The sequence below is a fragment of the Penicillium daleae genome (assembly GCF_028827525.1).
Source record: "Penicillium daleae strain IBT 16125 chromosome Unknown utg000008l_segment0_segment0, whole genome shotgun sequence".
NCBI lineage: Eukaryota > Fungi > Ascomycota > Eurotiomycetes > Eurotiales > Aspergillaceae > Penicillium > Penicillium daleae.
In genome coordinates, this window is record NW_026623156.1 from 4,612,623 (window position 1) to 4,639,157 (window position 26,535).

The 26,535-nt window shown below is 50.3% G+C and overlaps 8 protein-coding genes across 8 annotated transcripts; 3 read left to right on the forward strand and 5 right to left on the reverse strand.

Moving 5' to 3' along the window:
* Positions 1-633: 633 nt before the first annotated feature.
* On the reverse strand, positions 634-1,720 carry N7458_010187 (putative cellulose-binding GDSL lipase/acylhydrolase; the record flags this gene model as incomplete). The annotated part of the gene is made up of 5 exons (XM_056913569.1): positions 634-837; positions 891-1,146; positions 1,198-1,444; positions 1,505-1,587; positions 1,653-1,720. 5 exons carry the CDS (start codon positions 1,718-1,720, stop codon positions 634-636), a joined length of 858 nt encoding a protein of 285 aa, XP_056762418.1.
* Positions 1,721-2,952: 1,232 nt separating this feature from the next.
* Positions 2,953-6,541, reverse strand: N7458_010188 (tRNA (34-2'-O)-methyltransferase regulator RTT10; the record flags this gene model as incomplete). Its single annotated transcript, XM_056913570.1, has 4 exons — positions 2,953-3,617; positions 3,690-3,741; positions 3,790-6,459; positions 6,524-6,541. The coding sequence occupies 4 exons, from the start codon at positions 6,539-6,541 to the stop codon at positions 2,953-2,955; spliced, it is 3,405 nt and encodes a 1,134-aa protein (XP_056762419.1).
* Positions 6,542-6,869: 328 nt separating this feature from the next.
* N7458_010189 (ssDNA endodeoxyribonuclease RAD2) lies at positions 6,870-10,286 on the forward strand (the record flags this gene model as incomplete). Its single annotated transcript, XM_056913571.1, has 1 exon — positions 6,870-10,286. One exon carries the CDS (start codon positions 6,870-6,872, stop codon positions 10,284-10,286), a length of 3,417 nt encoding a protein of 1,138 aa, XP_056762420.1.
* A 1,347-nt stretch (positions 10,287-11,633) lies between these two features.
* N7458_010190 (Eisosome component PIL1/LSP1 family protein) lies at positions 11,634-12,973 on the forward strand (the record flags this gene model as incomplete). The annotated part of the gene is made up of 3 exons (XM_056913572.1): positions 11,634-11,751; positions 11,969-12,102; positions 12,182-12,973. The coding sequence occupies 3 exons, from the start codon at positions 11,634-11,636 to the stop codon at positions 12,971-12,973; spliced, it is 1,044 nt and encodes a 347-aa protein (XP_056762421.1).
* Positions 12,974-13,887: 914 nt separating this feature from the next.
* N7458_010191 (class I SAM-dependent methyltransferase) lies at positions 13,888-14,589 on the reverse strand (the record flags this gene model as incomplete). The annotated part of the gene is made up of 1 exon (XM_056913573.1): positions 13,888-14,589. One exon carries the CDS (start codon positions 14,587-14,589, stop codon positions 13,888-13,890), a length of 702 nt encoding a protein of 233 aa, XP_056762422.1.
* A 407-nt stretch (positions 14,590-14,996) lies between these two features.
* Positions 14,997-19,312, forward strand: N7458_010192 (NACHT and WD40 domain protein; the record flags this gene model as incomplete). The annotated part of the gene is made up of 5 exons (XM_056913574.1): positions 14,997-15,166; positions 15,480-16,767; positions 16,846-17,064; positions 17,114-18,373; positions 18,617-19,312. 5 exons carry the CDS (start codon positions 14,997-14,999, stop codon positions 19,310-19,312), a joined length of 3,633 nt encoding a protein of 1,210 aa, XP_056762423.1.
* A 1,530-nt stretch (positions 19,313-20,842) lies between these two features.
* On the reverse strand, positions 20,843-22,771 carry N7458_010193 (bZIP transcription factor; the record flags this gene model as incomplete). The annotated part of the gene is made up of 2 exons (XM_056913575.1): positions 20,843-21,414; positions 22,510-22,771. 2 exons carry the CDS (start codon positions 22,769-22,771, stop codon positions 20,843-20,845), a joined length of 834 nt encoding a protein of 277 aa, XP_056762424.1.
* A 2,087-nt stretch (positions 22,772-24,858) lies between these two features.
* On the reverse strand, positions 24,859-26,076 carry N7458_010194 (DUF1932 domain-containing protein; the record flags this gene model as incomplete). The annotated part of the gene is made up of 2 exons (XM_056913576.1): positions 24,859-25,846; positions 25,967-26,076. 2 exons carry the CDS (start codon positions 26,074-26,076, stop codon positions 24,859-24,861), a joined length of 1,098 nt encoding a protein of 365 aa, XP_056762425.1.
* Between the last annotated feature and the right edge of the window lie 459 nt (positions 26,077-26,535).

Genomic DNA, 26,535 nt, shown 5'->3' on the forward strand with positions numbered 1-26,535 from the left:
GAATTCTGTTATGAAGAGGAGCTCGCTCAGTCGCCCAGACGTGTTACGACGATCATGCACTCATTCATGCTGTAGCATGAACTTCACCCACAACTCGGTTTGAGCAATCCTATGGTAACTCCTCCATGCAAGTTATCGTGAGATGCGAGACCAGCTTTTCCCCGGGGTTATACCCCACATTCGTCAGGCACCAGTGGCTTGAGTCCTGCAGCATGAATTAACTCAATGAGGGTAGGGTTGGAGGGTACCGTGGCGTTTCGGGAATCGATCGGCGTGGGGATATGGAGGAAAGCAGTATTAGCATTGCCCCATGAAGAAAATTGAGGGGAATGGCTGTAAGTGAGTCTTAAATGCTAAAACGAAATTATTATTGCGAGGCCACGGCACTAGGACTCAGTGAGGATTGATCGAGATCACATTTAGAACGTATCAGGTAGAGATGTCGTCGGGAATATCTGACGTCGCACCTGAAACAGGAACAGGGGCTAGATCCACCACGAGACACTTCTACCGAGACACGAGGGCAAACGACCGTATCTGGGGAGTATGAAATCTCTGCCGAAAGAGCTTTGGAAAATCCGCTATTGCTTGCCAACAGGCCGGATATTAACACATGACACCCATGACATCAATCTACCACGCCCCAAAGGGATGTAGGGCCCCCTTCATATCTGCCGCTTGCAATCTATGGTACTTCTGTCCAGGGTGGTAGTTATTCCACCAGACACAACTCTCTCCATCATCATTGATACAAGTAGCGTTAGGATATCCGTATTTCTGGGGATGATCCAAAATCTTGGTCATGAAACTCCAAGAGTCGTAGAGAACAGTCTCGACCTATATCCGATTAGTTGTATACGACCTAGATGTCGCGCTCAGGAACTACCCACATCATGATGAGCTGCCTTGAATTCAGCGCGCATTTTGGCAAGGCCGTTGTTATACGCAGTAGTCCATGCGGCATGTTGTTGTGAGACACTCTCTCCTTGGTCGAGGATATATGGACTCCGACTTGCTGGGGGAACATTCAAAAATAGGAATTTGCGCCCGCCATCCGCATAGATTTCTTCGATGAGTGACCTGTACTGAGCCATGAGCGTCGGTACGAGGACGCTGGCGTTGTAGCCTCCGAAGCCCCAACCAACACTAGAACGATAGATTAGTGTCGCCCTCTTCAAAAGTTTAAGGATGTCCTACTCATTAATTCCAATCCAGAAGCCAAAGACAGAATCAGAAGAAGCCCAGGGCGCAGTAGCGGGCTTAGTGCTGTAGTTTCCTTGAAATGTGGCAACTTGACTGGTCATGTCCGGATATCCAGAATTAAGAATAGCGTTGTCAATAGTCGCACCGCCTATAGCCAAGTTGTAGCTTAGAACGAGAGAGGCATTGTCTGCAGTGGTCAGGTATCCAATCCAATTGATGCCACCTCCAGTAGCACCAGTTCCTTTTGATACATGTCAGAGTGACAGGTCAAATATCCCAGCAGCAATCCTATCAAACGTACCGAGCGCAGGGTTTCCCATTGGGTCCGAAGCTGATGGCTGTGTGCCTTCGACATTGAAACTTGTCATCGAGTATGAGTCGCCACTTTAAGAACGGAGTTAGTTCTAATTTCGTATTCATTAAACCATTATTTTTTGTGTAATTCATACAAAGTGAAGAAATAAGTCGGCGATGATCGCCGGTGCGTGGGCACCGCAGCTGTCGCTGCGACGCTCATGAGGAGAGCAAAGAGAGGGAGTGCTTCATGTTGAAGGCAAAGCTCAGTTAAACCTAAAAACAGTCTATGTAGGTAAAGGAACTCTCTTTTAAAGTATTGTAGTATAAAGTCAGCCTTCCTGAACATGATAGGTATGGCTTCTATGAACCTATACGTAACGGATCCTTCCCCAATCGGGAGATGTCGCCGCTTAATGGCGGGCTAGGCGTGCTCATCTGAGGAATTCTTGCGGGGAATCCTTGCCTCACTACTTCACGTCATCTACCTAATATCATTAAAATCTGCTTTACTTCAGATGCGTGCAACATGTACTTGTTTTAAGTGCTCTTGCTTGAATTGTCATTTCTCGCAGACTTGATGCTCTTGTGATCCCACTGCAGATAACGCAACATTTTGAAGGATCAATGTGATTGATGTACATTGATAGCCATATTATACGAGATTACCATGACTTTATATGACTGTCTATGTATGAAACACAGTCGAGTGATACCTACCAAGTTTTCGCAGATGTCGGTTTCATTGGCTGAAGCTTCACACTGATCTCCTCACAGACCAGGATCCTCAATCGGGAACTCCTGCCCCCTTGCAAGGTTTTGAGGTTCAGAATCAAATTTCGGATATATCAATCTGTGAAGAAAAGGGCCGCTGATAGAAAGTTACTCACATTCACGAATAATTCATATAGAGTCCCTTCTCCTTAAAGCGGCGCCTGGTGAGGTCTCGAAGGGGAGCGGGGCTTGCAGGTTTGTAAAAGGCGATCGTAGAAGTATTCCCTTCGCCCGCCGCCAATTAAATTTCTTTATAGTTGCTCCCCTGTATTCGAGTAGCTCGGCTTTATTTTGCTCTGGATATTAGGAAGTGTTCACTGGAAGGAAGTATTTACTCCGCAAACTGCGGGGTTCTAGATTCCATACGTTCCGGGGTGACCTCCGCCATCTTTCTAGTAGTCGTAATAACATGCAGTTTTCATAATAACGCCACTTCTTCATTGTACTTATTCAATGTGGAGAATAGGACCCTTTTAAGCACGGAGCTCCGCCTCAATCGAGGGGAGGAAGGGCTTCCACCTAGTAACCCAGATCTTCAACATAGGCTTATCAAGAATTTGCAAATGAGGTGGCCGCAGAACATCGATGATTCTGTTCATTTATACACTGTCCCGTGAAAGCTAAGGACGGTGTGCAGCATCTATTTACAGACAATTGTTATGCGTCATCTGAAAACCAGGCTCAAAACAACCTGGTTGTTAACATTTCCATCCCCGCCCCGCCGACGAGTAGCTTTCCTTGTATTTGCTCTCCCAAATGGGAGTCAGAACAACCCTGAGAAATAGGATCTCGCAGGAAACTCAGGGAAGCGATATCAGCCACGGCACTATATCTGTCCAACAAAAACTCCACGATAACCCTTTCTGTACCCTGTTTTGTAGGATCCACTGTGATGGACCAAAATTTCACGCGGTGGTCATTGCCAGAAGTCACAAAAGTAAGTCTCGGGACTTGTGGTCCGGAGGTAGTTGGTGTAACTTCCCCTGGGAACAGAACCTTCAGGGCTGTCACTGATGCTGCATGGGCATCTGGGACAGAGACGGTAGACACATGCGCGTCAGCACCAGTCTCATTGGTATCGGAGTGTTTCCTCAAAAGTGAAACAGCTATTGAGCTGTCATCACTTGCAGTCAAAATGACAGTGGCTGTATCAGAAAGAGGCACCAGCTCCATTGCTTTAATGCTATTGGAATGGACTTGATACCTGCTTTCACAGGTAATATCCACGGGTACGATAGAAGAATCTTCAAACGACCGTTTTGCTTTGAGGCTCGATGAAGAGATGTCATAGAATGACTCGAGTGTGTCGGTCAAATCCCAGAAGGTGAAGTAGCCATCAGTTGCGGCTGTTATTAGACTCACCGATGAATTCTTCACCCAAATTTTCGTTTGAGTCAGGCAGTTTGTCATATATCTACCCTGAGCCAACAGCGTAAATCTGAAGTTTGCGGAGGGTGAGAAGTGGAAGATCTAGTCTCCTTTAGTAATCTAGATTCGAGCGAATGGGAAGACTCATACCTTAATCGTGGAGTTGGACAGTGCCAAACAGAGAAGGAATGCCTTTTCAGCATTAGGTTCTTCCACTTCCACCAAGTCAAAACTTGTGATCCGCATTTCAGAGTCTGGCATACTCTTCGGGCACTCTGCCACCATTTTGATGCACATATCAAACGAGGGGATCCAGCGAACTCCCCACACAAAAAGCTCCTCCTGTCCAGCACTGGTGAAAAGGAAGTCACCATCCTTTGACCAGCTTACTTGCTGAATCCCCGACCTATGCTTGTCCAAAATGCGCAGACACTTGAATGAACCCCAAGGGCCTTGGATTGCTTGGCCGGATGCCGCAAAGATGCGTACGATGGTATCCTCTGCTCCAGTAGCAAAGAACGATCTTCCTCCTCGAATAGTGCTCAGTCCATCCATAGTTCTTATTTCTCGTCCATGTCCACCGGCCCGAATGGAACGGTAGATGTCGGTTGGAATGCGTTTAACTTGCAAATGGGATTTTATGAGCCAGGCCAGCGAAGGCTTGCTGGTGTCGGTGCTGAATTGGTATGACCAGATCCTGCGGCTACCGCCCGAGGCTATGGATATGACGTCTTGTTGTCTTGTTTCGTTTCGCAATACGAAATTTTGCGATCGAAATCCGTATGTCATGAGATCGCCAGTTGTTTCTTCCAAGTAAATACCCCACAGGTCGTGGCCCAGACCTGAAGAGGTCTGATCAAGTGTCTCGAGGAAGACGGTATCACTCTCACCCTTGCCCACTTGTAATTCGTGGTAACAGTAATTCCCATCACGTCCACACGTCAATACGTATTCCTGCTCTACCGCGGCTGGTTTCACAGGTCGAATACAAGTGGTGCCTTCGTGGCCATGGATTCGTCTCTTGTCCACCAATGGGTTGGAAGACAAACCAAGGCCTGCAACCTGGTACACTGCCAGACCTCCGAGCTCGGACCCAAGGAGCAAGTATTTGCCATTGTACATCAAACAAGCCGCAGTTATGATATATGGTGCTTTTGGGAGACGGAAGGGTATCGTATCGGTTCGCGGGCAGGTGCTGTTCCACCCTGTGACAGTCACCAAAGTGGCTTCCTCACCGGCGAAGTAGTCCACAATAACCGAAATGTGGTCGGAAGGCATCTGTTCGTGGGCAATTGTAATGCTCCGAGGCCGCCTACCTAGATCCACCAAGTGAGTGATCAATCTGGTGCTGTGACTGTATAGCCTGACCAATCCCTGTGAGTTGGCTATCAAAGCTATTCCTTGCCGAGGAACGCCAGCAATCAGGGAGTATGACCGAAGATCTTCTGCACTGCAAAGCGTCTCCCACGTCACACTTGTATTATCCACCGAGCTCACGTGTCCAAGACGTATCTCGCTGCGCAAAGAGCAAGCAATGAGACAATCCGAAGAGACAAAATCAATCGTTTTGGGTGCATCTGGGTCCGAAGACTTCTTCTGAATCGGAGAGTCATTTTGGCCTGGAGTGTTGTACTTCAAGAGAGAAACCACATGTTTGTTGACTTTGAAGCTTTTCAAAGCTCCATCAGCACCGCCAGTATAGATAATCGTCTCTTCACCCTGCTCACGGAGATCAAGAGCCCAGATGTGCTTTCCCACATGTAGTTCAGCTGAAGACATCTCCCGAAGTCGATACTTTGTGACACCAGGAGCCGGAATCTCCCAGCTGAGTTCCCACACCACACAGGTCCGATCTTCGCCTCGAGACACAAGACCTAGGGTGTTTGGATTACTCTCCTCAAACGAGCATATATTTACGCTCCAGATACGGGCAGAATGTCCAAAAGCTTTCGCAACGCATGACTCAGATCCAAGACCACTGCCATACCCAGTGGTCCGTAGTTCAAAGCCATCTGTAGAGTAGGCGGATGGGTCATGAAGAGACTTGGTCTCACAGTCGGTGATATCCCAAATTCGGACGGTTCGGTCATCACTGCAGCTTGCCAGCAACCTGCCAGAGCGACCACCGTTCAAGGATGAGATATTCGGGAAGATTCGCACTCCAAATACAGACCCATCATGGCCAGTAAAGTAGTGATGGATGGAACCCGCTGCCTTGAGTTGACCCGGTTCACTATCTGTGATAAAACAAGACCAAACAACAATCTCACCAAACGCAGTTCCCGAGGCAATCAGGACATGAGAAGGGGAAAGAGCTACGAGGTCAGCAGCATACAAGATGCACTTCACACTCGTTGCAAGTTGGTAAATGCAGATTCTCATACTATACTGAGAACATTTTCTGTCTTCAACTTTGGTCATTAGAAGTGCATTGTTTGCGGTGATGAAGAACGCTGTATTGAGCTGTCCTGCGATAGCAGCGCATCCGCTCATAATCCAGTCTGCGGTGTGGAACTCGGCGCTAGACACGGCCAGTGTGACTTGATAATTGCGGTCAATGGAGACATCGATAACCCTAAGAGATTTTCCACCCCAAACCATGACAGAGCCGCAGTGCAAGCTATCTTGGCTTCTCTGTGGGCACGGAATGATGATAAAGCCGTGCACATGGTTGCGCTTGAATGCCTGGACTTGGGCAGAGACATCGCCCGTCTGTTCATCGATCACTCGGAAATATGGTCCCTGCCCCTCAAAAATGAAGGTACGGCCATGGCACTGGAACACCTTCAGGGCTGTTATTGGGAGACATGCATCCACATGCTACGAATTTTTGATTCAGCAAGATATCAAGGTATCAAACGAACCCATGTATACGGGCACTAACCTCAAGAAAGACGGGCATCTCCCAAGACTCCACCATGTATTGAAATTTTGACAGACTCTCTCCTTTCTCACCGATTCAATGTCAATAACACACCCTTCAAAAAGACGCACATTGTCGAATTGTGCCTTCCACACTCAATTGCTTACCTAATTTTGATGCCCGCACTAACCCAAAGAAGGAAAATAGGTCACGTGATACCGCGCATCTCAACGCGGCGAAGCAGGAAACTGACGTAACTCACATTCCCGCATCAACTTGAACCCATGAGCCTCACCCCAGTGAGCTACCAGTGAGGTTGCTCACAGTGCTCGAGTCTAGTTGAAAACCACCCACTCTCTGAACCACGATGGGTGTTACCGGGCTTTGGACAGTGTTGCAACCATGCGCCCGCCCTATTAAACTCGAAACACTCAACAAGAAACGGCTGGCCGTCGACGCGTCAATCTGGATTTATCAGTTCCTGAAGGCAGTGCGCGACAAGGAAGGAAATGCGCTTCGAAATTCACATATTGTCGGTTTCTTCCGGCGGATATGCAAGCTGCTGTACTTTGGAATCAAGCCAGTATTCGTCTTCGATGGCGGCGCGCCAGTCTTGAAACGGCAAACGATCGCGGCACGGAAGAAAAGAAGGGAGGGTCGAAGAGAAGATGCGACTAGAACTGCGGGGAAGCTGCTTGCTGTGCAAATGCAGCGGACTGCCGAAGAAGAAGCCGAGGCGCGACGACGAAATAAAAAACGTCCCCAGGGTGAAGGGGAGGTGGTGCCTGAAGCCCCCGTCTACGCGGACGAGGCTCTCATGACCGAGCAGGAAAGACAAAAGAACCGAAAATTCAAGAAAAAGGATCAGTATCACCTGCCGAATCTTGATGTCTCGCTTGAAGAGATGGGTGCCCCGAACGACCCTCGAATTATGTCCCAGGAAGAGTTGGAGCAATATGCGCGACAGTTCCATCAGGGCCAAGATATCAACCTCTATGATTTTTCAAAAATAGACTTCGACAGTCCCTTCTTCCTCAGTTTACCGGCCACGGACCGATACAATATTCTGAACGCAGCCCGGCTCAGGAGTCGACTGAGAATGGGTTATTCCAAGGAACAACTAGATACCATGTTCCCTGACCGCATGGCCTTTTCAAGATTTCAAATTGAACGAGTTACGGAACGAAATGATTTAACACAACGACTAATGAATATCAACGGCATGAACGGAGAGGAGGCATTTTACAAATCTGGACAGCGAATTGCTGGCGAACGTGGTCGAGAATACGTCCTGGTCAAAGATAGCCAAAATGAGGGTGGATGGGTTTTGGGCGTTGTGGGAAATAAAGAAGCAGGACGGGAAGATAAGCCTATTGATGTAGATCAATATGGCCTGCCCGACCCAGTCTCAGAGTCTGACGAAGGGTCCGATGATGACGAATTTGAGGATGTGCCTATCGAAGGGATCAACAGACTACCCAAACTGCCTGCCCTTCAAGAGGGAGTGCTTGACGCCTCTCTGCAGCAGGCTCAAGAGGAGTTGGATTTGCAAAGGGTATTGTTCGAATCGCGCGGAAACAAAAGCCTACCCGCTACCTTGGGTCATTATGCCGATGAAAATGCGCTTTTTGTTCAAGGCGATCATCAGGACGTTCTTTCTCGGCCCCAGAATCAATATTCCGGCATATTTGAAGAAGATGATGATGACGAGCTCGCGAGAGCCATCGCGCTGTCAATGCAGACCAATGAAGATGCAGATGAAGACATGCCTGATATTTCCATCAACCAGCCTTTGCAGTCCGTACCTGCCCCCGAGCCTCTGCAGGAACCTGATTTTGATGAAAGTGACGAAGATATGGACTTTTCAGCCGCAGTTGCGCAGACAAAGGTCTCGGAAAAGAAATCTCTCGTTGAGAACCCTTTCTCTGGGCCGCTTCCTTTCGAATCTATTACACTTAACAAAGCCACCAAGAAGTCTGACGAGAGCCCTGAGGTGGATGAAGATGCCGGCGGCTTTGTTAAGGAGCCTATGAATAAAAAGAAGCAAGCCGAACCGCTTCCTCCGTGGTTCTTTGGGGACAAGTTAAGCGAGGAATTTATTACGGAGCCAACTTTTGAACATGAGGGCAAGGATCAACATAACGCACATCAAGATCACTGGTTTCTCTCAAATCGACGATCCCCGGATATCATTCAGGTTGATGACACGCCAGAAATTAAGGAAGTGATTGATTTAGAGGCAGAGCCGGAAGAAAAAATCCCTGAAGTTTCTATACCCATGCAAGCTGTTTTATCAGGGGATGCAGGGGTAATGAACGCGGAGTCGCCTATTCGCCCATCTGTGACTGCAGAGTCTGCGAAGGGTGAAATTTTTGATTCTTCGCTCGAGATCAACGCCCCGGCGAGGGAACCTCATGTTCTGACCATCGGAGAAGACGTCCAAGAGGCAAATGCACCAGAACCCTCTTCCCAGGCAGAGGCATCTCCTGAGCCCGAGTTCGAAGATGTCATCCCCGCGTCTCCCACTCCTGCCCCGGCCCCAGGCCCTCCTCCTGAGATCACGGTGGTCCCCGATCGCCACACCGAGCTCCTAGAGGAGCCTGCGCCTCCTGAGCTTCTTGTTCAAGATGACGATGACGAGTTCAGTGATCCAGAGGATGAAGATCTCATGCGACAACTGGCAGCCGAAGGAGAGGAGCACGTCCGATTTGCGCAAACTCTCAACTCGGATGTCCTCCTCAACCACGTGGACTATGAACAAGAACTGAAGCAGCTACGAAACCAGCAACGGAAGGATCGACGTGATGCAGACGAAGTAACACAGATCATGATCAATGAGTGCCAGCAGCTGCTCCGACTATTTGGGCTGCCGTATATTACTGCTCCCATGGAGGCCGAGGCGCAGTGTGCCGAACTCGTCTCCTTGGGGCTTGTGGATGGAATTGTTACCGATGATAGCGATACTTTTCTCTTTGGCGGCACTCGCGTCTACAAAAACATGTTCAATCAGAGCAAATTTGTGGAATGCTATCTATCCTCCGACTTTGAAAAGGAGTATGCGCTCCACCGACACAAGCTCATCAGCTTTGCACATCTTCTGGGCAGTGATTATACCGAAGGTATACCGGGCATTGGACCCGTGAAAGCCCTCGAAATCATCACCGAGTTCTCGAGTCTCGAAGAGTTTCGGGAGTGGTGGACAGAGCTCCAGATAGGTGTCAACAAGCCAGACGATGCACACCTGGCCTTTCGGAAGAAGTTCCGCAAACAGGCTTCGAAGATCTTCCTCCCACCGTCGTTCCCTGATACCCGGGTAGATACCGCCTACCTGGAACCCGAAGTCGATGCAGACTCGTCCCAATTTCAATGGGGCGTGCCAGATCTGAATGGTCTTCGGCATTTCCTCATGTCGACGATCGGCTGGAGTCAAGAGCGCACCGACGAAGTCCTAGTGCCGGTCATTCGAGACATGAACCGTCGGGCGCAAGAAGGCACCCAGTCGAACATTACTCAGTTCATGCAGGGATCTATAGGCGCGGGAGCATTTGCACCAAGGGTACGCGGTGGTCCCAGCCGGATGGAGAAGGCCTTCGGCCGACTACGGCAGGAAGCCAGAGGTGGCCGAGAGGCGGCACACGGCGAGGAGTCTACTGCAGCTGCAGCTACAGATACAGCCACAGAGGATCGGGCTGAGGAGGGCTCGAGCTCGGGTAAACGTGGGAAAGCCACCCAGGGCGGCGCCAGTAAGAAGCGAAAGACTCGGAGGGAGTCGTCGGCTACATGAACTGGCGGGCAGGAGAATAGCATATAGCATATCTTACTACATCTAAACTCTTGTTTCATAGCGAAATGACGAATTTATGAATGCATACGAGCAGAGAGCTGCCGCACTTTCCCCTAATAGATTGATGGATCAACACGAACCAGACTGGCGGTGCCCGTTCAGTGGCATCCAGCATTAGTGTACCACTGAAGCTTTCTAGTTCTACCCACTCTATTGTAGCAGCATCATATTCTTAATTAATTTGCAGGCTGCTCTCCACCGAATAAGCAGTGTCCCGGCATTCCTCCCCCACTGACGATCAACCGCCATGATCCACGATATTCAGGAACTGCATGATTATCATTATCTAGATTGTTATATTTTGTCATTCTGTTCTCTTTGCTTCTACCCTCTATCCAATTCATATTTTTCAAAATTCATCCTAGTTGAAAAAAAACCCCTCTTGCCCAAGTAATGCAACGCTAGGCACATCATGACATGGTTGAATCGGCCCAGCGTCCAGGCGATGACATCAGCACCTTCGGGGCTGATGACGTCGGCGATCGCAGCTTTTCCTCTTTCTTCTTCAACCAAAAATGCAACGCACAATCGGCGCTATTGGATCGTCATGAATTTGTGCCCCATTGAACTCTTCTCTCTAACTCTTCCGGTGGTTAGTGTCTTTCTTTATACTTCGCTGGACTGCTCCATGCACGCTACTAACTAGGAGGCGCAGCAGCTTCCCCAGTGGTTTCAGTGGTCCTGAAGAGGATCCGCCAGTGTCCGAAGCTGGAGTTTGCTCCCATCAAGCTCTGTTGACTCCATCGTTCTCAATTCCTGGATAGATCTGCATGATTTCCCCGTCCGCATCATCCACAGCATCCACCTCGTCGTCTGTGGCTTCAAACTTTCTCCAATTGCTCCCCGAGGCTCCACCGAAACGGGTAAGGTGTCTCCTATAAAAGTTGTCGACGTCACCAGGGGAGACCAGCAGAGCGAGTCACCAACGAAAGATATCAGCCCCGACTTCTGCTCCTTCTGCTCCTCCAGGACAGTCACCACGAGCAGAACTGTACCAAATCTCTGCTGCACCTCCTGATTCTACCCCTGTGTCGATCTCCGGTTGCAGTGCTCTTCCGTCACATCCCGTAAGGTCTTCACAGCTCCCCAAAGCCACGGCCCCCTCTTTTAGCTCACGTCACTACTGCGCAAGGCACCATCGTCTTTTTTTTTTCTCTTCTTCCCACTCTTAACTTCTAACTCGGCTGGCTGCAGGTACCATCAATCTCAATCATCCTCTCTCCTCATTGTCTACTCATTCCTCCTCCTCGATCTCTAACCCCCTAATCGACTCCAACCACCGCCGCCATGCATCGCACCTATTCTATGCGCCAGTCGCGCGTCCCGACCGCCTCGCAGATCGAGAACCCCCCACCCCCAATGTCCTCCACCAAATCCAACCGGTGGCTCGGTAAGGGTGGCATTGGTGAGTGGCATACCAGAAGAATGATGATCCTCATAAGCTCAATGGTTGTCGACTACCGGTTGCTCTTAAGGGGAGGTGTCCCGAGGAGCCCGAAGCTGCCTTACATGGCATACACTCCCGGCGGCTCGGAGATCCCCAAAGAGTATTTGAGAAGCACACAGCGAGCAATGGGCAGATTACTGGTTCTGAAATGGTCGCTAACATCTCATGATTACAGGTCATGCATTCCGTAAAAACGCCGCTGGTGCCTTCGGTCCTGATCTCGCCCGCAAGCTCTCGCAGCTGGTCAAGATGGAGAAGAACGTCATGCGCAGCATGGAGCTGGTCGCACGAGAGCGCATGGAGGTCGCTGTATGTATCAGATGAGCTTCCTTGACCATTGAATGGCCACAACGCATCCTCCGAAACTGACGGATAATTTTTCCAACAGCAACAACTCTCCCTCTGGGGTGAAGCTGCCGACGAGGACGTCTCCGATGTGACAGACAAGCTGGGCGTTCTAATCTACGAGATCGGTGAGCTCGAAGATTTATTTGTCGACCGCTATGACCAGTACCGCGTGACCATCAAGAGCATCCGCAACATTGAAGCCTCAGTCCAACCCAGCCGCGACCGCAAGCAGAAAATCACCGATGAAATCGCCAAGCTCAAGTACAAGGATCCCAACTCAACACGCATTGTTGTTCTGGAGCAGGAGCTCGTCCGCGCCGAGGCCGAGTCCCTCGTCGCCGAGGCTCAGCTGTCCAACATTACCCGCGAGAAGGTCAAGGCCGCTTTCCAGTACCAGTTCGATGCGCTCCGCGAGCACTGCGAGAAAGTTGCCATTGTTGCTGGCTACGGCAAGCACTTGCTCGATCTGATCGATGACGCCCCGGTCACTCCCGGCGAGACCCGCCAAGCCTACGACGGCTACGAGGCCAGCAAGGCCATTATTCAGGACTGCGAAGACGCCCTGAGCAACTGGGTTACCTCCAAGGCCGTTGTCAAGTCCAACATGTCTCAGCGCTCGCGCACCCTCTCCCAGCGCCACCGCACCAACGTCAACAAGAGCCGCGAGGGCGTCGATTTGTCCGGCCAGGACCACCCCATGACTGGTGACCGTGACTCTTGGCTACCCGCTGACCAGCACGCGAGCTACCACGATGACGGCGAGGAAGTTCTCAGCGCCGTGGACGGAGAGGCGCGCGGACGCGAGGAAGAGCGGGAGCCCATGGCCGCCTAAGTGAAGGCGCGAGACGATGGCCTAGATTTTCATTGTGTTTCCTATTTTATCTCCTTTGTCACGAATTTGACGGCTTTTTCTTCTCGCCCAGTTTGGAGGACTGCATGGGGTGGGGACGGAAGGGTTGGAAGAAGTTTCAGTTTGGCTTCATCTCGACCTCGGACGTGACCTTCACCCCAATCTCTTTCACTTTCGTCCCCCAATTCTTTAAACATTACACTCGTTTCTGCGTCTCCGCTGTCTTGTGCTTGAGTTCCGCCCGGCTTGAGGAGGGATGGTCTTGGCACTGCATACGGAAACAACCAAATCTCCGCCCTCTAATTCGACGAGCCAGCGGAGGATGAATGTCAGCCGCTCCATTGATGGCTGGCCAGTGCGCCTGGTCGTTACTCCTCGATTCGCCCACGAATTCTCGCATTGAGTCCAACTGATGATCAATTGCCTATGCCGTGATGCAACACCCGTTGGTTATGCTGTTGTCTCGATCTCTTTCTATCTGATCTCGATTCTGGGGAGTGGATGGTGCGCCGCAGAGCCGCATGCCTCGGCCCGTCTCAACCCGATCCCCAGGTTCAAGTCAAAGATATCGATTCAGGCAGAACAGCAACAGCAACTCAGCACGGCCCAAGAAAACGTACGGGGCAATCCTCTTGACCTTTTTTCGTTTCCCAGTTCTTGAATTCCCTTCTTCCCATGTTGTTTGTTTCCTTAATGTAATACCATCTTGTGCTGTCCTGGTATTCTCTTGTTCTTCGTGGGTTTTATATTGGTGGAAGCCTCGTTCGGGGATGAGACTGAGAATGAGGATAGGATATGATAGGATAGGGGTATGGTTTGGACCAAGGTAATCAATTAGGTGTTAATGAAATCGTGCTTTTCCTATAACCAGTATCCCCATAACCATATATACCTCCTCACTTCTTAGCCAAAACCCAATAAAAATCAACCTTCTTCACACTCCCATCCTCCTCCCCTTCCTCATCCTCCTTAACCTCATCAACCTCAATCCCAAACCCAACGTCCGTCAAAACCTTCCTCGTCCCTTCAACCCCCCACCCACTCCAATGCACAACCCCCTCCTCCCCACCCAACCACTTCTCATCAGACGAAACTTCAAACTCGCTCCCCGAAAAATTGGCCAACAACCAGCCCCCGTCCTTCAACCACCCATGAATCCGCGTTAACATGGTAACTTGCTCGTCGCGCGGGAGATGGAAGATCGAATACATAGCCAGCACGGCATCGAACGAGCCATTTTCAAAGCTCAATTCCATCATATCGCCCTGGATCAGGGTGACAGATTCGGGGAGGCGCTCTCTTGCGAGCGCAATCTGCGTTTCGGAGATGTCGTTTGCGGTTACGCTTGTGTTTGGGAGCGTGCTGAGGTGCTGGGTTACCGGGACGCCGGCGCCACAGCCTAATTCGAGGATGTGTTTGTGGGGTTGGGAAGATGGGGCTGCGGCTGCGGTGGAATTGACGTTTTGGAGTAAAGTGTTCAGATATGAGAGGCGGACTTTGTGGGTTGATTCAGTCCAGGTTAGGTATTTTGGCGCGATGGCATCGTAGGCCTTTTTGATGTCGGCTTTGAGTTGGGTAGAAGGGGTGGTGGCGGACATTTTGTATCAAACAGACGATATTTGACGGAATGAAAATGATCACTTTGAACGTTGTGCGATTGATATCATACTCCAGGTACGATCTACGATCCTCCGGTGTATTTATAGGGGCCCTTACCGGGACCCCACATTACCCTGGGCCTTAGGGTATCTTTAACCGTGACTCATCGCATAAGCAACCTTGACTGCTTTGGGACGCCGCATTTATGACTGTATCTAGGTCTTGGGAGATAGTAGTAAATACTCGAGATTCAAGAAGAAGTGAGAATATCTAGAGGTGTACTTCGGCAGTATGTTAGGAAGCTCAAGTAAGGCGGCTGTGCCAGGGCCCAGGAAGGTAGCGTAACTGCCCCGCTTTCTCAGCTCAACAATGACCTACACTCGTATCGCCTCCATAACAACGCGTAATGGACGGTCTCTCAGTGGCCGCCAGTGTTATTGCTGTGATTCAGGTGGCTGGATCTATTGTCAAACTGTGTGGAGGTTACATCCAAGATGTAAAGGATGCTCGGGACGACATCATTGCTCTGCGACAATCAATCAAAGGTCTCGTCAGTGTTCTCGAGAGGCTTGGGGGGTTCTTGATCATCCCAACTCGAAATTTTTTATAACAGCAGCGTTTAAAGATGATATCCGCACTTGTCTTTCGACACTAGAAGCCCTTGAAGGTAAAGTTGATCTGGGGAAGGGCAAAAAAGCGATGAAAAAGCTAGGATTTCGGGCTTTGAAATGGCCGTTAAAGCGTTCAGAAGTCGAAAGAATGATGAATGATATTGAGAGATATAAGTCGTCATTTTCTTTGTCGCTGCAGGCCGATCAGATGTAGGTGTTAGCTGCTGGATTGGGTGTTCCTTATGACTCAAATAAAGCTGACTCTGTTCATCTACCAGAGCAATCATTGCCGATGTAGCTGGAACCACCAACTTGATTGATCAAAACATGGATCTCAAAAAGCTGCCAGTCGCCCATGGGGCTGAATTTGACTCTTACATGGATCAACACGAAGACGAGTGTCTTGAAGGGACCAGAACAGACCTCCAACAACAAATCGCAACATGGGCAGCATCACCACAAGGCAATTGCATCTTCTGGTTGAATGGAATGGCTGGAACGGGAAAATCGACCATTTCCCGCACAGTAGCCCGGTCTTTCAAACAAAATAAGCAGCTGGGCGCAAGCTTCTTCTTCAAGAGAGGTGAGGGGGACCGAGGGAACGCGACGAAGCTATTTACGACATTGACGCAACAAATCATGAACATACTTCCTGAATTGACTCCCGCAATTCGAAAATCAGTCCAAGATGACCCTGTTATTGCGACAAGAGGGCTCAAGCAACAATTCAACAAGCTTCTGCTTGAACCATTACTAGGACTTACAAGCTCGAGTAAAGTCAGAATATTGGTGGTCGTGATTGATGCTCTAGACGAGTGTGAATCGGAGAATGATATACGGGCAATTCTTCAATTGATACCACAACTCCGGGAGCCGAAAGCAGTGCAGATTCGAGTCTTCTTGACGAGTAGGCCGGAGTTGCCAATTCGTCTTGGGTTTTCCAAAATGGCCAATCAGGACTACAAGAATCTCATTCTCCATGAGTTGCCGGAAGATGTCACCGCACACGACATATTATTGTTTCTGAAGCATCGACTAGCTCAGATTGGGGAGGAGCGCTCATTACCTGTTGACTGGCCTGGAGATGTCAAAACACAACAGCTTTTGAGAATATCTGTTCCGCTCTTCATCTTTGCTGCTACCATGTGTCGTATACTCAATGATCTTCAATGGGATCCTATAGACAGCCTTGAAGAGATCCTTGCTTGCCGAGGGGAGAGCGCTAGTCTTGATGGAACATACCTTCCTGTGTTCAGTCGACTTCTTCTCAATCAGAATGAGAAACAAAAGAAGCAGCTTATACATGAGTTTCAAGACGTGATCGGTACAATTGTCATCCTTGAAAGTCCTCTGTCTGTTATTTCACTCTCAGCGCTTCTTGGCATCTCCACGCGTGTCATCAGGTTGAGATTGAGCTCGTTGAACTCGGTGCTGAGTATCCCGCAAAATGAAATCATGCCCGTGAGACTTTTCCACCTATCATTCAGAGATTTTCTTCTTGATCCACAGACGTGCGAGAAGACTCCATTCGCAATAGATGGCAAGGCATCACACTTGAAATTGGCGGTACGGTGTCTTTCAGTCTGTTCAAGTTTGCAAAAGAACATCTGTGGACTTGAACATGATGGAACTCAAAGATCTCAGATTGACACTTCAACTATAAACCATTATCTTCCTCCCGAGGTGCAGTACTCGTGTCGTTTCTGGGCCTACCATTTCACGCAGGGTGACGACCCAAAAACATTGCATAACATTTTCGCCTTCTTGCAGACACATTTCCTCCACTGGATGGAGGCAATGGGCATCCTGGGTCTTGCAACCGAAGTGGTAGGAATCATTGACCTCCTGCATTCTTGGGTGGATGTGAGTTTCTCTATTCAACGAATATCAATGATGGTACTGACCAAGGCAGAGCCACGAGTCCCGTGAGCTTTCTGAGTATTTACAGGATGCCAGACGATTTGCGTTAAGGAATACCGTCATCGCAAATGAATCCCCTCTCCAGATTTATTGCTCGGGTCTTGTCTTTGCTCCAAAAAACTCGATTATACGAAAGGCCTTCTCGAAGTACCTTCCTACGTGGATTTCCAAAGTCCCAGACGTGGAAGCGAATTGGAGTGCGGATATTCAGTCTTTCGATGACTTCTCAGGGCGGATATTGCCAATATCCTTCTCCCCGGATAGCCGGACTTTAGCATATGGTACTCTTGACGGCAGTATCAAGCTCTGGGACGTCATGACAGGAGCCTTGAAGCAGTCTTTGGAGGGGCATCCAAATGATACAGAGGAAGTTTCCTTGGTTTCGTTTTCACCGGATGGTCAATTCCTCGCGTCTGCCGCTATTTATGACCGCACTATTAAGCTTTGGGATCTTGCCGCGGGTACATTGCAGCGGACGCTTAGCCATCCTCGGTGCTCCCCTTGCTGTCCGATTTTTTCCCCTGACGGCCGCTTCTTGATTTCTCCTGCCAGTGATCCTGATCATCCTACAATATTCCTCTGGGACTTGATGAAAGATTGCTTTGAGGAGGAAACAGCCAACAGCCTAGGAGATGTTGAATGCGTATCATTCTCCCCCGATAGCCAGCTTTTAGCGTTGGGATCAGCCGATGGCTCGGTGAAGTTGTGGGACATTGCTTCCGGCAATCTTCAGCAGAGCTTGGAAGTCTCTACAAAGCGAATAACAAGTCTCTCATTCTCTCACAATAGCCGGTTTCTTGGGACTCTATGCGAGGAATATAGATTCAGGATCTGGAATATCGCGACCGGCGCAGAAAAGATTCTTCCAGATCCGATATTCGCTGGAATCTTCTCACCCACCGAGGAGATTCTCGTTACTGTGTCAGACGATTCATTATCCTCCTGGGACCCCGACAAAGGCCTTCGCATCAAGAAGTTTTGGGGAAAGTATTGCAATTACGACCAAGCATTTTCTCCTGATGGCAAATTCTTGGCCCTTGCACGGGACCAATCGCAAGTCATGATATTAGAAATGCCCACAGGTATTGCGCATGCTCCTTTTGGTGCGCACGCTGATAGTGTATTATCTCTGGCTTTCTCCCCAAACGGTCAATTTCTTGCGTCTGCCTCGGAGGACAAAACAGTCAAAATTTGGCATGTTGGTGCAGGTATACCAACGCCAGAAGAGTATTCTGAGGGTCATTCAAGCAGGGTTTGTTCATTAACCTTTTCTGCTGACGGCGAGACCTTGGTCAGTTGCTCAGATGATGGAACTTCTGCACTGTGGCACCCGAAGATAGGCAGTCTGTCCCAAAAACAATCATTGGGAAGAACCCCTCGACCGTACGTTGCGTTAGCACCCAGCGGCAAATTTCTCGTTTCTATTTCAGTCCATGAAGAGATCAAACTGTGGAGAATAGCCAATTCCAGAATTGAGCCAATTCCGACCTTTCAGGGCCTGAACTCTGCAGACGAGCCGCGTGAGACTCGTGTGGTGACCTTCTCTCCCTGTGGCCGCATTTTAGCCTCCCTCTCTGCGGACACTATTCAGCTTTGGGATGTAGACACCATGACAGGCTCTCTCCGTCTGAAACATACTCTGGATGGACACTCAGATTATCCTTGGAGTACTCTATCATTTTCGCCAAATGGCCAGCTTCTAGCAACTTCTTCAATAGACAAAACGCTCAAGATTTGGAACACCACAACTGGCTCTTTGGAGACAACATTTGAATGCCGTCCGAAGAAAGTTTTCATTTGGGGGTTCTCTCCCAACGGCCGATTTATCGCTGTCTATTTGATCGGTAAGAATAGACGGGATCTCTCTCTCCTGGATATCGCTACAGGAGAGCAAAAACAGACCTGGAGATCTGTGGGATATACACGCAGGTCGACTTTCTCTCGAGACGGCTCATACTTGAACACTGATTTTGGGGACCTGGACATCCAGGCCGAATATTTGAACCTTTCCAATTCTCCAGGGGAGGGTGTGGAGATTTCTATACTAAAGTCGCACTGGGTGACCTTTAACCGCCGAAGGAAATTATGGCTGCCTCCTGAGTACCGACCCAGCTGCTTCGCAATCCATGGCAATGTCCTTGTTCTCGGATATGGATCAGGAAGGGTTTTGTTTATACATTTTTGTCCTTAATGGTCTTGTGAAGGAGCTCAAATGGAAATCTCTTATATCAAGTACTTCTTTTGCAGGTCAAGGTTACATATCTGGTTGCATGGTTGTACTTTATAAGTGGGATCCGTCAGAATATACCCGACACTTGGAATGCCCCATCACGGTGTTCTTCTATGTCGATGGTATTTTCATGGTTAACCATCCATCGGAGCGTACGGCCACCAAATACATGGGCAGTGGACTGCGAGGGCAGAACATTAAGGTTTATAAGAGGATATAGTACTAATTTCCCAAGGACAGCTTGCAGAAAGCGCCAAGGGCTAAACAAGATCTTCCTCCGTGCCATTTGACGCCCCCCGATTGTTGACTGCCCCTCACCACTCTCCATAGGGCAGTGGACAGAGTTTGGCGAGTCCTCGTAGTAGGCTATTCCTTCGTCCCATTCCGACAGCCGAAGGAATCTGAAAGGGTGGGGCCTAGATTTACTTGTGGGCTCGACATCGACTCCACTCTCAAGTGCATAAGACGGGCAGAAACTCAAAGTAGATCGCAAGGCCTGAATCGAATCAATCTGTTCTTCCTGAGAGATAGATTAAGTTCAAAGTCATTCCTCTTCGTTAGGCACCTAAGGGTACCTAAAGGCCTCTTTCGCTCAATATCTGTCAGTTCTACATGTTTTGCTATTTTCATAGCAACAGCGCCCTTGAAGTCAGTAGTTCCCCTGCGTTAGTACAGTTCTCATAAAGCCAGTTCTACAAAGCCAATTACGGGAGCACAAAAGCAGAAGCCAGTCAGTCAGAACAAAACACTCGGTACGCACGTAGTTTAGTATGGCAACAGCGTACTCGAGCCTCAAAACGATAAGATAAAATGGAAACCAACTCCCCAAGTAACAACAGCAAAACGATGAACAAGAACCATGCCAGAAGTGGTTCCTCAGCAACAACAACACCACGGCCCAACAACATCCATTCTCTCACCAGGGAGTAGAACCACATATCATGCATATACCCATCTCCAGAGCAATGATTGGCATAAAAGCCGGTAATAAAGGGGACTCAAGGACCCGAGGGGGAAATCGGGTGGTCAGAGCAATATATGAGGTAAAGAGAGTAGAGTGCAACGATGATAGCAAGAATAAAACAAAGATAAACCAAGTAGAAAGAGACCCACAGAGGCAAAGACCATCTCTGAGAATCGCAGAAGCCACAGTCAGACATGAGTCTCGAGCCGTGGAGAAACGAGAAGGAGAAAGGTCGTGACATCGTCATGGGGGGTGAGTGTCTACCAGAATGCCCATCCAGACACCATCATTCATCCCGTGTGGTTTATATAGATGAAAGTGGGACGGAAGCGGAGTACAAGGCAGAATCACACTCAACAAACAGCCAATAGCAAACCAAAACACAAACAGGTCCCTCGAGGAATCGGAGTCGATAACCGCAAGATGGGAAATGATACACAGCCCAGGCCAAACGCAAGCGCAACAGCAACAACCCAACGCACGCAAAGCCAAACACAAAAAAGAAGAGCCAACTTTCCATTTAGCACCTATTCATCAGTGCCGACGCCCTTCTTTTTAGGCTGAATATGTTTTTGCCCGGAGCGTGTGCTGCTCGCTTTTGACTCGAGAGGCGTACTATCCTGTGGGGGCGGGGGCATCCGCGAGGTCGTAGCCTCATGCTTCTCAGTAAGCAAGTTCTTCAGCCAGCGATTCTCCATCTCCAACTGGGCGACGCGAGCCTCGAGGGAGGCATTCTTCTCGGTGGTCTCGCGCACGGTGCGCTCGAGGACCTGCTCTCGCTGCTTCTTCTTCATGCGGAAGCGGGCGGAGGCGGCGGTGTTGCGGCGGCGGCGATCTTCTTCGGCCGCAACTCGCACGCCTTCCTCTTGGTTCAGGGCGGCCGCGATGCGGTCTCCTGGGATGGAGGTTGAGTACTTGATGTTGCCCATTTGGCCGTTGGGCGGGGAGATGGACGAAGAGACGTCCGAGGGGGTCATGGCCCCCGGAGCATGGCCCAGGTCATCGGGCGCAAAGGGAACCGGGGGATAGATAGAGTGTGCCGAGTACGGCATTATGTGGTCGGGAATCGAGTAGTTGATTGATTTATCGCCGGTTGGGCCTGGGGGATGGAGTAAGCGGTCAAGTTTGCGAGGCATGATGGTTAGGATAGATGGGTTCGTATGTATAGGATAGCAGCAGGGAAAAAGGAAGCAAGGAGTCCCAAGCTATATCACCGAATAGTAGGTTGATATAGGCTCAGGGAGGGAAGGATGATAAGGTTGCAAGATGGGACGATAAGGCAGGGAGGAGAGAGAGATGGGAAGCCAAGCAGAATGAGGCTGGTTCAGCAGACAAAGTGACAGAGCGCCTCCCTCCCTGGGGGTCGAGGCGACGAAATGCACACGATCATTCCTCGAGTAGGTCGTAACCCCAGGAATAAGAAAAGAAGGGTCCATGGGGGAGGTGGGATGGAGAGGAGACAATAAGGGCCAACAAGCAAATGGGGACAGGGTAGATGAGCACAACCGCAGGCGTTATGAGCAAATGAAGAAGCCCCAGGCAGCCATGGCGGGAGAGACTGCAGTTTGGGTGCCAAGTTGGCTGGTTGGCCTGCAGGTTGCCATTTGCTTGCGGGATGGCGTGCTCACTATCGACGGGCTTGGAAACGGTGATCCCATTTCATTCCGCACCAGGACCGATCATCCTGCTGGAGCACGAGCTCTAAAAACTCAAAAATCGAGGAATCGGACTCGTCCAAATGTGATCCCAAGATAAAAAGAGGGTAGATGATAATCGGTCCTGGCTCCGGGACAGGGAGGGAGGTGGTTCCAGCGCAGTAGAACGCAGCAACGCATACGAGCAAATCACAATGGAATTCAAAAATAACAAAGCAATCATAAAACAAGGGCATAGGTGAGGAGGCACACTGCTTCAATCACTTCATTCTGCTTGAATCGGCCTCATCTCTTCCTCACGCGCGCGCGCAACCCCCCATATGCGGCTGCTGGCGGCTGCCAGCAGCAGGGTTCATCGAGCGCCGTCAAGGGTACACGCCCAGACGCCGGCACACGAACCACAAGGCCCAGCGATGGCGCAACGGATGCAACCTTTCGCACCAAGTCCAAGCTTGGGGTATGATGTTGGAAAAAGAGGGAAATCGGAAAATTGATAAAAGAAAGCCAAAAAGAAAAAAAAAGGATACTTGTGCACATACCATGATATGGATATCCCCGGAGATCCAGGGAACCGCGCTCATCTTCTATACTATCGTAGGAGCTGACGGAGAGGCCACCCATGCCTTCTGTCTGATCGTAATCCATGTTCACGTTGGCAAACGGGACCAGCCCGGTGTCCGCGTCAAAGGAATACTGGCGCGCAGCCTTGGCTGCTTGATCAGTGCGCGACTGGAGAAAGTTGAAGTTTTCGATCTTGTCGAAGATAGGACCCGGGGGAGGAGGTGGGAATTCCTCGGGCATGATGGAAGAAGAAGAAAGGGGAAAGGGCAAGGTTTTTGAGGGGAAGTAGAAATAGTCCCAAAAAAAAAAAAGAGCCAGAACCACAACCAGAGGTGTCTGCAAGCCTGTCTAGCGTTTAGGGCGGCGGAGGGGAGGGGGGAAATAAGATGATGTGCGCAATAGCCAGTGGTAATAGCCAGTGGTAATAGCCAGTGGTAATAGCCAGTGGTAATAGCCGTGGATGGCCTTGTCCACAGAGTATGTGAGTGGTGATTCTAGAGCTTTGACCGGGAAGGAGGGATGTGAAAGTGAATAATAATAATAATGCTTCCACTGGACCCCAGACCAGATGAGATGGAATTCGGACGATCTTCGGAAGGGAGGGGGAACCAATGGAAAAAGAAAATGAGCACAGCGAAATAATAGGACAAGCAGAGACTGAGGGTTCTTGGGAGATTGAAATGGAGCAGGACCAGGATGATATTGCTTGAAGATGATGTGTGGTGGTGGTGGTGGTGGTGAGAGATGGAGCGGGTTGGCCTGTTGTTTAGCGGCCTCGATTCAACTTGACGACCCCCACTGCCAGTCGCATAACGCGCCACGTACAACACGAATCAGAGTCCAGGGGCACGAGATGGGAAAAGGTCCAACAAGGGGGGGGGGGAGAACAAAGGACATAAGCAGCGACCAGCAGCCCAGCCCAGCCGGAGGCAAAAACATAAATTAAATCAAGAACGGACGAAGTTGGTAAGGGGAGGAGTTGGCGCGGGGGGAAGAGGAAGGAAGATGGACCAGTCGGGAGAAGAGAAAGGAGACAGAAGGAGGAGGAATGATGATACAGTGGCAGTGCAAAAGTTTGAAACTATTTCTCTTACTGCCAAGACTTTTCTGCCAGATAAAAACTCACAATGCAGCCAAATTTCAACCACAGCAGCCTGATATTTTGTATACTACGCCTTCTGCCTCAAGATTACCTATACCCTGTGAGGCGTCGTACCGATAATTACCTAAAATATAACGGGTCGCACGTTGGAAGTAGGGTGTATTGGGGGTAGGTAATAGGTAGTGAGCGATAGGCGGTGAGTGGGAAATAGTTTCAAACTTTTGCACACCCACTGTACTCGACGGTATGGAAGATGTATGGAGAAGACAGCCAAAGAGAGGATGATCCGGATCAACGTGGTAAGAAAAGGTATAAAGCGGTACTGAATTGATACGGCGAGCTGAGCAGCATCGTCGTCTCGTGGAAAATGCGTAACTGGAAAAGGACAAGCCAGCAGATCGCTTGATGATCTGATCCGATGGAGAAATGTCGTGATCGCACGGCCTGATTGGTCCGTTGGCGCCGGTTCCAAAAGACGGAGTACTCACCGCTTTGAGGAAGGGGAACGAAGGAGCGGAACAGGAGGAAAGGACAAGAAAAGAAGAAGAGAAGGTAATTCGCATCGGATGATTATCGAGATGTCGGAGAATACGAATGGAGGAGAGAGACATCCCATCGTCATCCTCCAAGCCTGGCCCGTTTGGACTGCAATGCGGCTAAACTACTTCCCCGGATTCCTCTGGGAGCCATCGCTCCATCAAACTTTCAGGGCTATGAGTAATGATAATTATGTCTTCTGGCAAAAGCAACAATCATACGCCAGTCCACTGATCTCCGCTCGGACAGAATTTCTCAACCCGGCTTGGCCAGGGACACCAAGGACACCTCTCTGGATCATCCTTCCTCCCTCGCTCTCCACTTCGTCCAGCCCGATGACGCGGTCTGAACCGCCCCGTTGCGCTCTCGTAAATGTCCAAAGCTTGGCAATTTCCATGTGTTTTGAAACACTCGCCGACGACCGAAAAAAAAAAAGAAAACAGAAAAACACTGCCCGATGTCGTGCTCGTCCCGGCTTGGATATGCTTAGCTTCGGCCGCAGAATGGAGCCCGCTCTTACCCAAGACTGTACTTTTGTCCGGTCCATCACATCGGTCCAGTATCCACCCACACACACTACTACTACCACTACCACTACCAAAGCACAAACGCTCAACAGCCTGATCCAGACACCAGGCAAACCAGATCTCACCACAGATCTAGATGAGTACTCTATAATCAGCAACGCTCACGATCTCGGCCCCTCACGACTCTCTCGCCCTCGATCCGCAAGAAGCACCGCCGCATCCTCCACACTCGTCCCCCGCTCGCGTGCCCCAACCCGCTCCATCCCCAACACCGTATCCTCCGCAACAACACGATAAACCTCCGCAAACCCGCCATAAACATCCATCCCAACTCCCTCCCACCCACCCTGCGTCTCCAACGCCTCGCCAATCCCCCGCATCTCCTCCTCCCACCGGTACGCCTTGGGGCTCATCGCGATCACACCGCCGCGCGCCAGCGCCGCCGTCGCGGGCGAGTACTCGTCCAGATGGGCCAGTAGTTCTGGGAGAAGCGCTTCGCGCTGCGCTGTCGAGAAGGAGAGGATGGATAGGGCCGTGAGGCCCTTGGTCAGCGCGGCAAAAGTGAGCTTGAGCGTTGACGCGGCGCCTATCCGTGGTGAAACGATCTTTGCGTTCAGCGCGGAGGCCAGCGGCGCAAAGCTCGGCGGGAGGTTGTCCACTACTGGTCCCGATAAAACCACGCTGGGCCTCTTCCATGTTCCGCGGGGTCTGTCTGCGTCTGCCGTTACAGATGCAGACGCAGACGCAGACGCAGACGTAGATGCCGGTGCTGGTACTGGTGCTGGCGTTAGCACTGGCGGGCCCCCGATAATTCCGCCGTCAAGAAAGTGGCACCGCACAAACGGTGTTGACGTGGCGGACTCGTCCTCCACGAACAGATCTGCCAACTCCCCTGCCAATCGGGGCGGCGTCGCATTGAGTTCGAGAAAGTAGAGCGGGCTACGATGCGGGTGGCCGTTGACATCGTCGATCGCGGCCCGTTGGCGGGCTGTTTCGGAGTGTGTGCAGGCGGCCGCAATGCGCTGGGCGGTGGCTAGTGCGTTACGTGGTGGGACTATGGATAAGATGTAGTCTGCTTGGGCGACGAGGGCTTGGTCGGAGGGGAGGGGTTCGATGTTGGCCGCGTGGATGCGGGAGAGGGTGTGGTTGCTAGATGTGGGGATTTTGTGAGAGGGCTTGCCTTTTTGTAGGATGGGGTGTGTTGTATCTTTGTAGGCGTAGAATGGGGTGATGGATGAGGAGGGAGTTGGAGGAAGGGGGGGGGGTTACCTTCGTCCTTCGCTGAGGGTGACGACTCGGTAGTCGTGGGCTTGGAGGAGTTTGGCTATGCCTAGGCCCATGTCTCCAATGGAGATGATGCCCACGGTTATGGCACGCATGGTTGTGGATTGTCTATGGTCAGAGGGTGTAGACGTAGTTTCTATGAAGGAAGCGGTGGTCTATGTAAGTGAAAAGGAGGATCTGGCAGAGCATGCAAGATGTCTTATCAGGCTGGTGCTGGCGTCATGTACGTCTGTAGTGTCATCAGCATCATCTCCATCGGGCCTATCTCCAGTGTAGATGGTGGGATCAGTGCGGGGATAATTTGTCAGCTGGAGACTGAAAGTGGACTTGAGGTGCCCGATAAACTAGTCTGGGGAATGGATGATTATCTTAGGTATTATTGGTCTATAGTTAAGCTAATTCGCTCCTTGTCATCCTTGATATGCTAGGGGTTCATCCGTTCTGTGCAGCTAGCAAGCGTAGCTAACCATTCGGGTCTACAGTACGGAGCTATTGCTAGTGGTAGTACTTCAACTGGCTGTCGCACCGGGAAGACTGCGTTCATACAAGGTGCA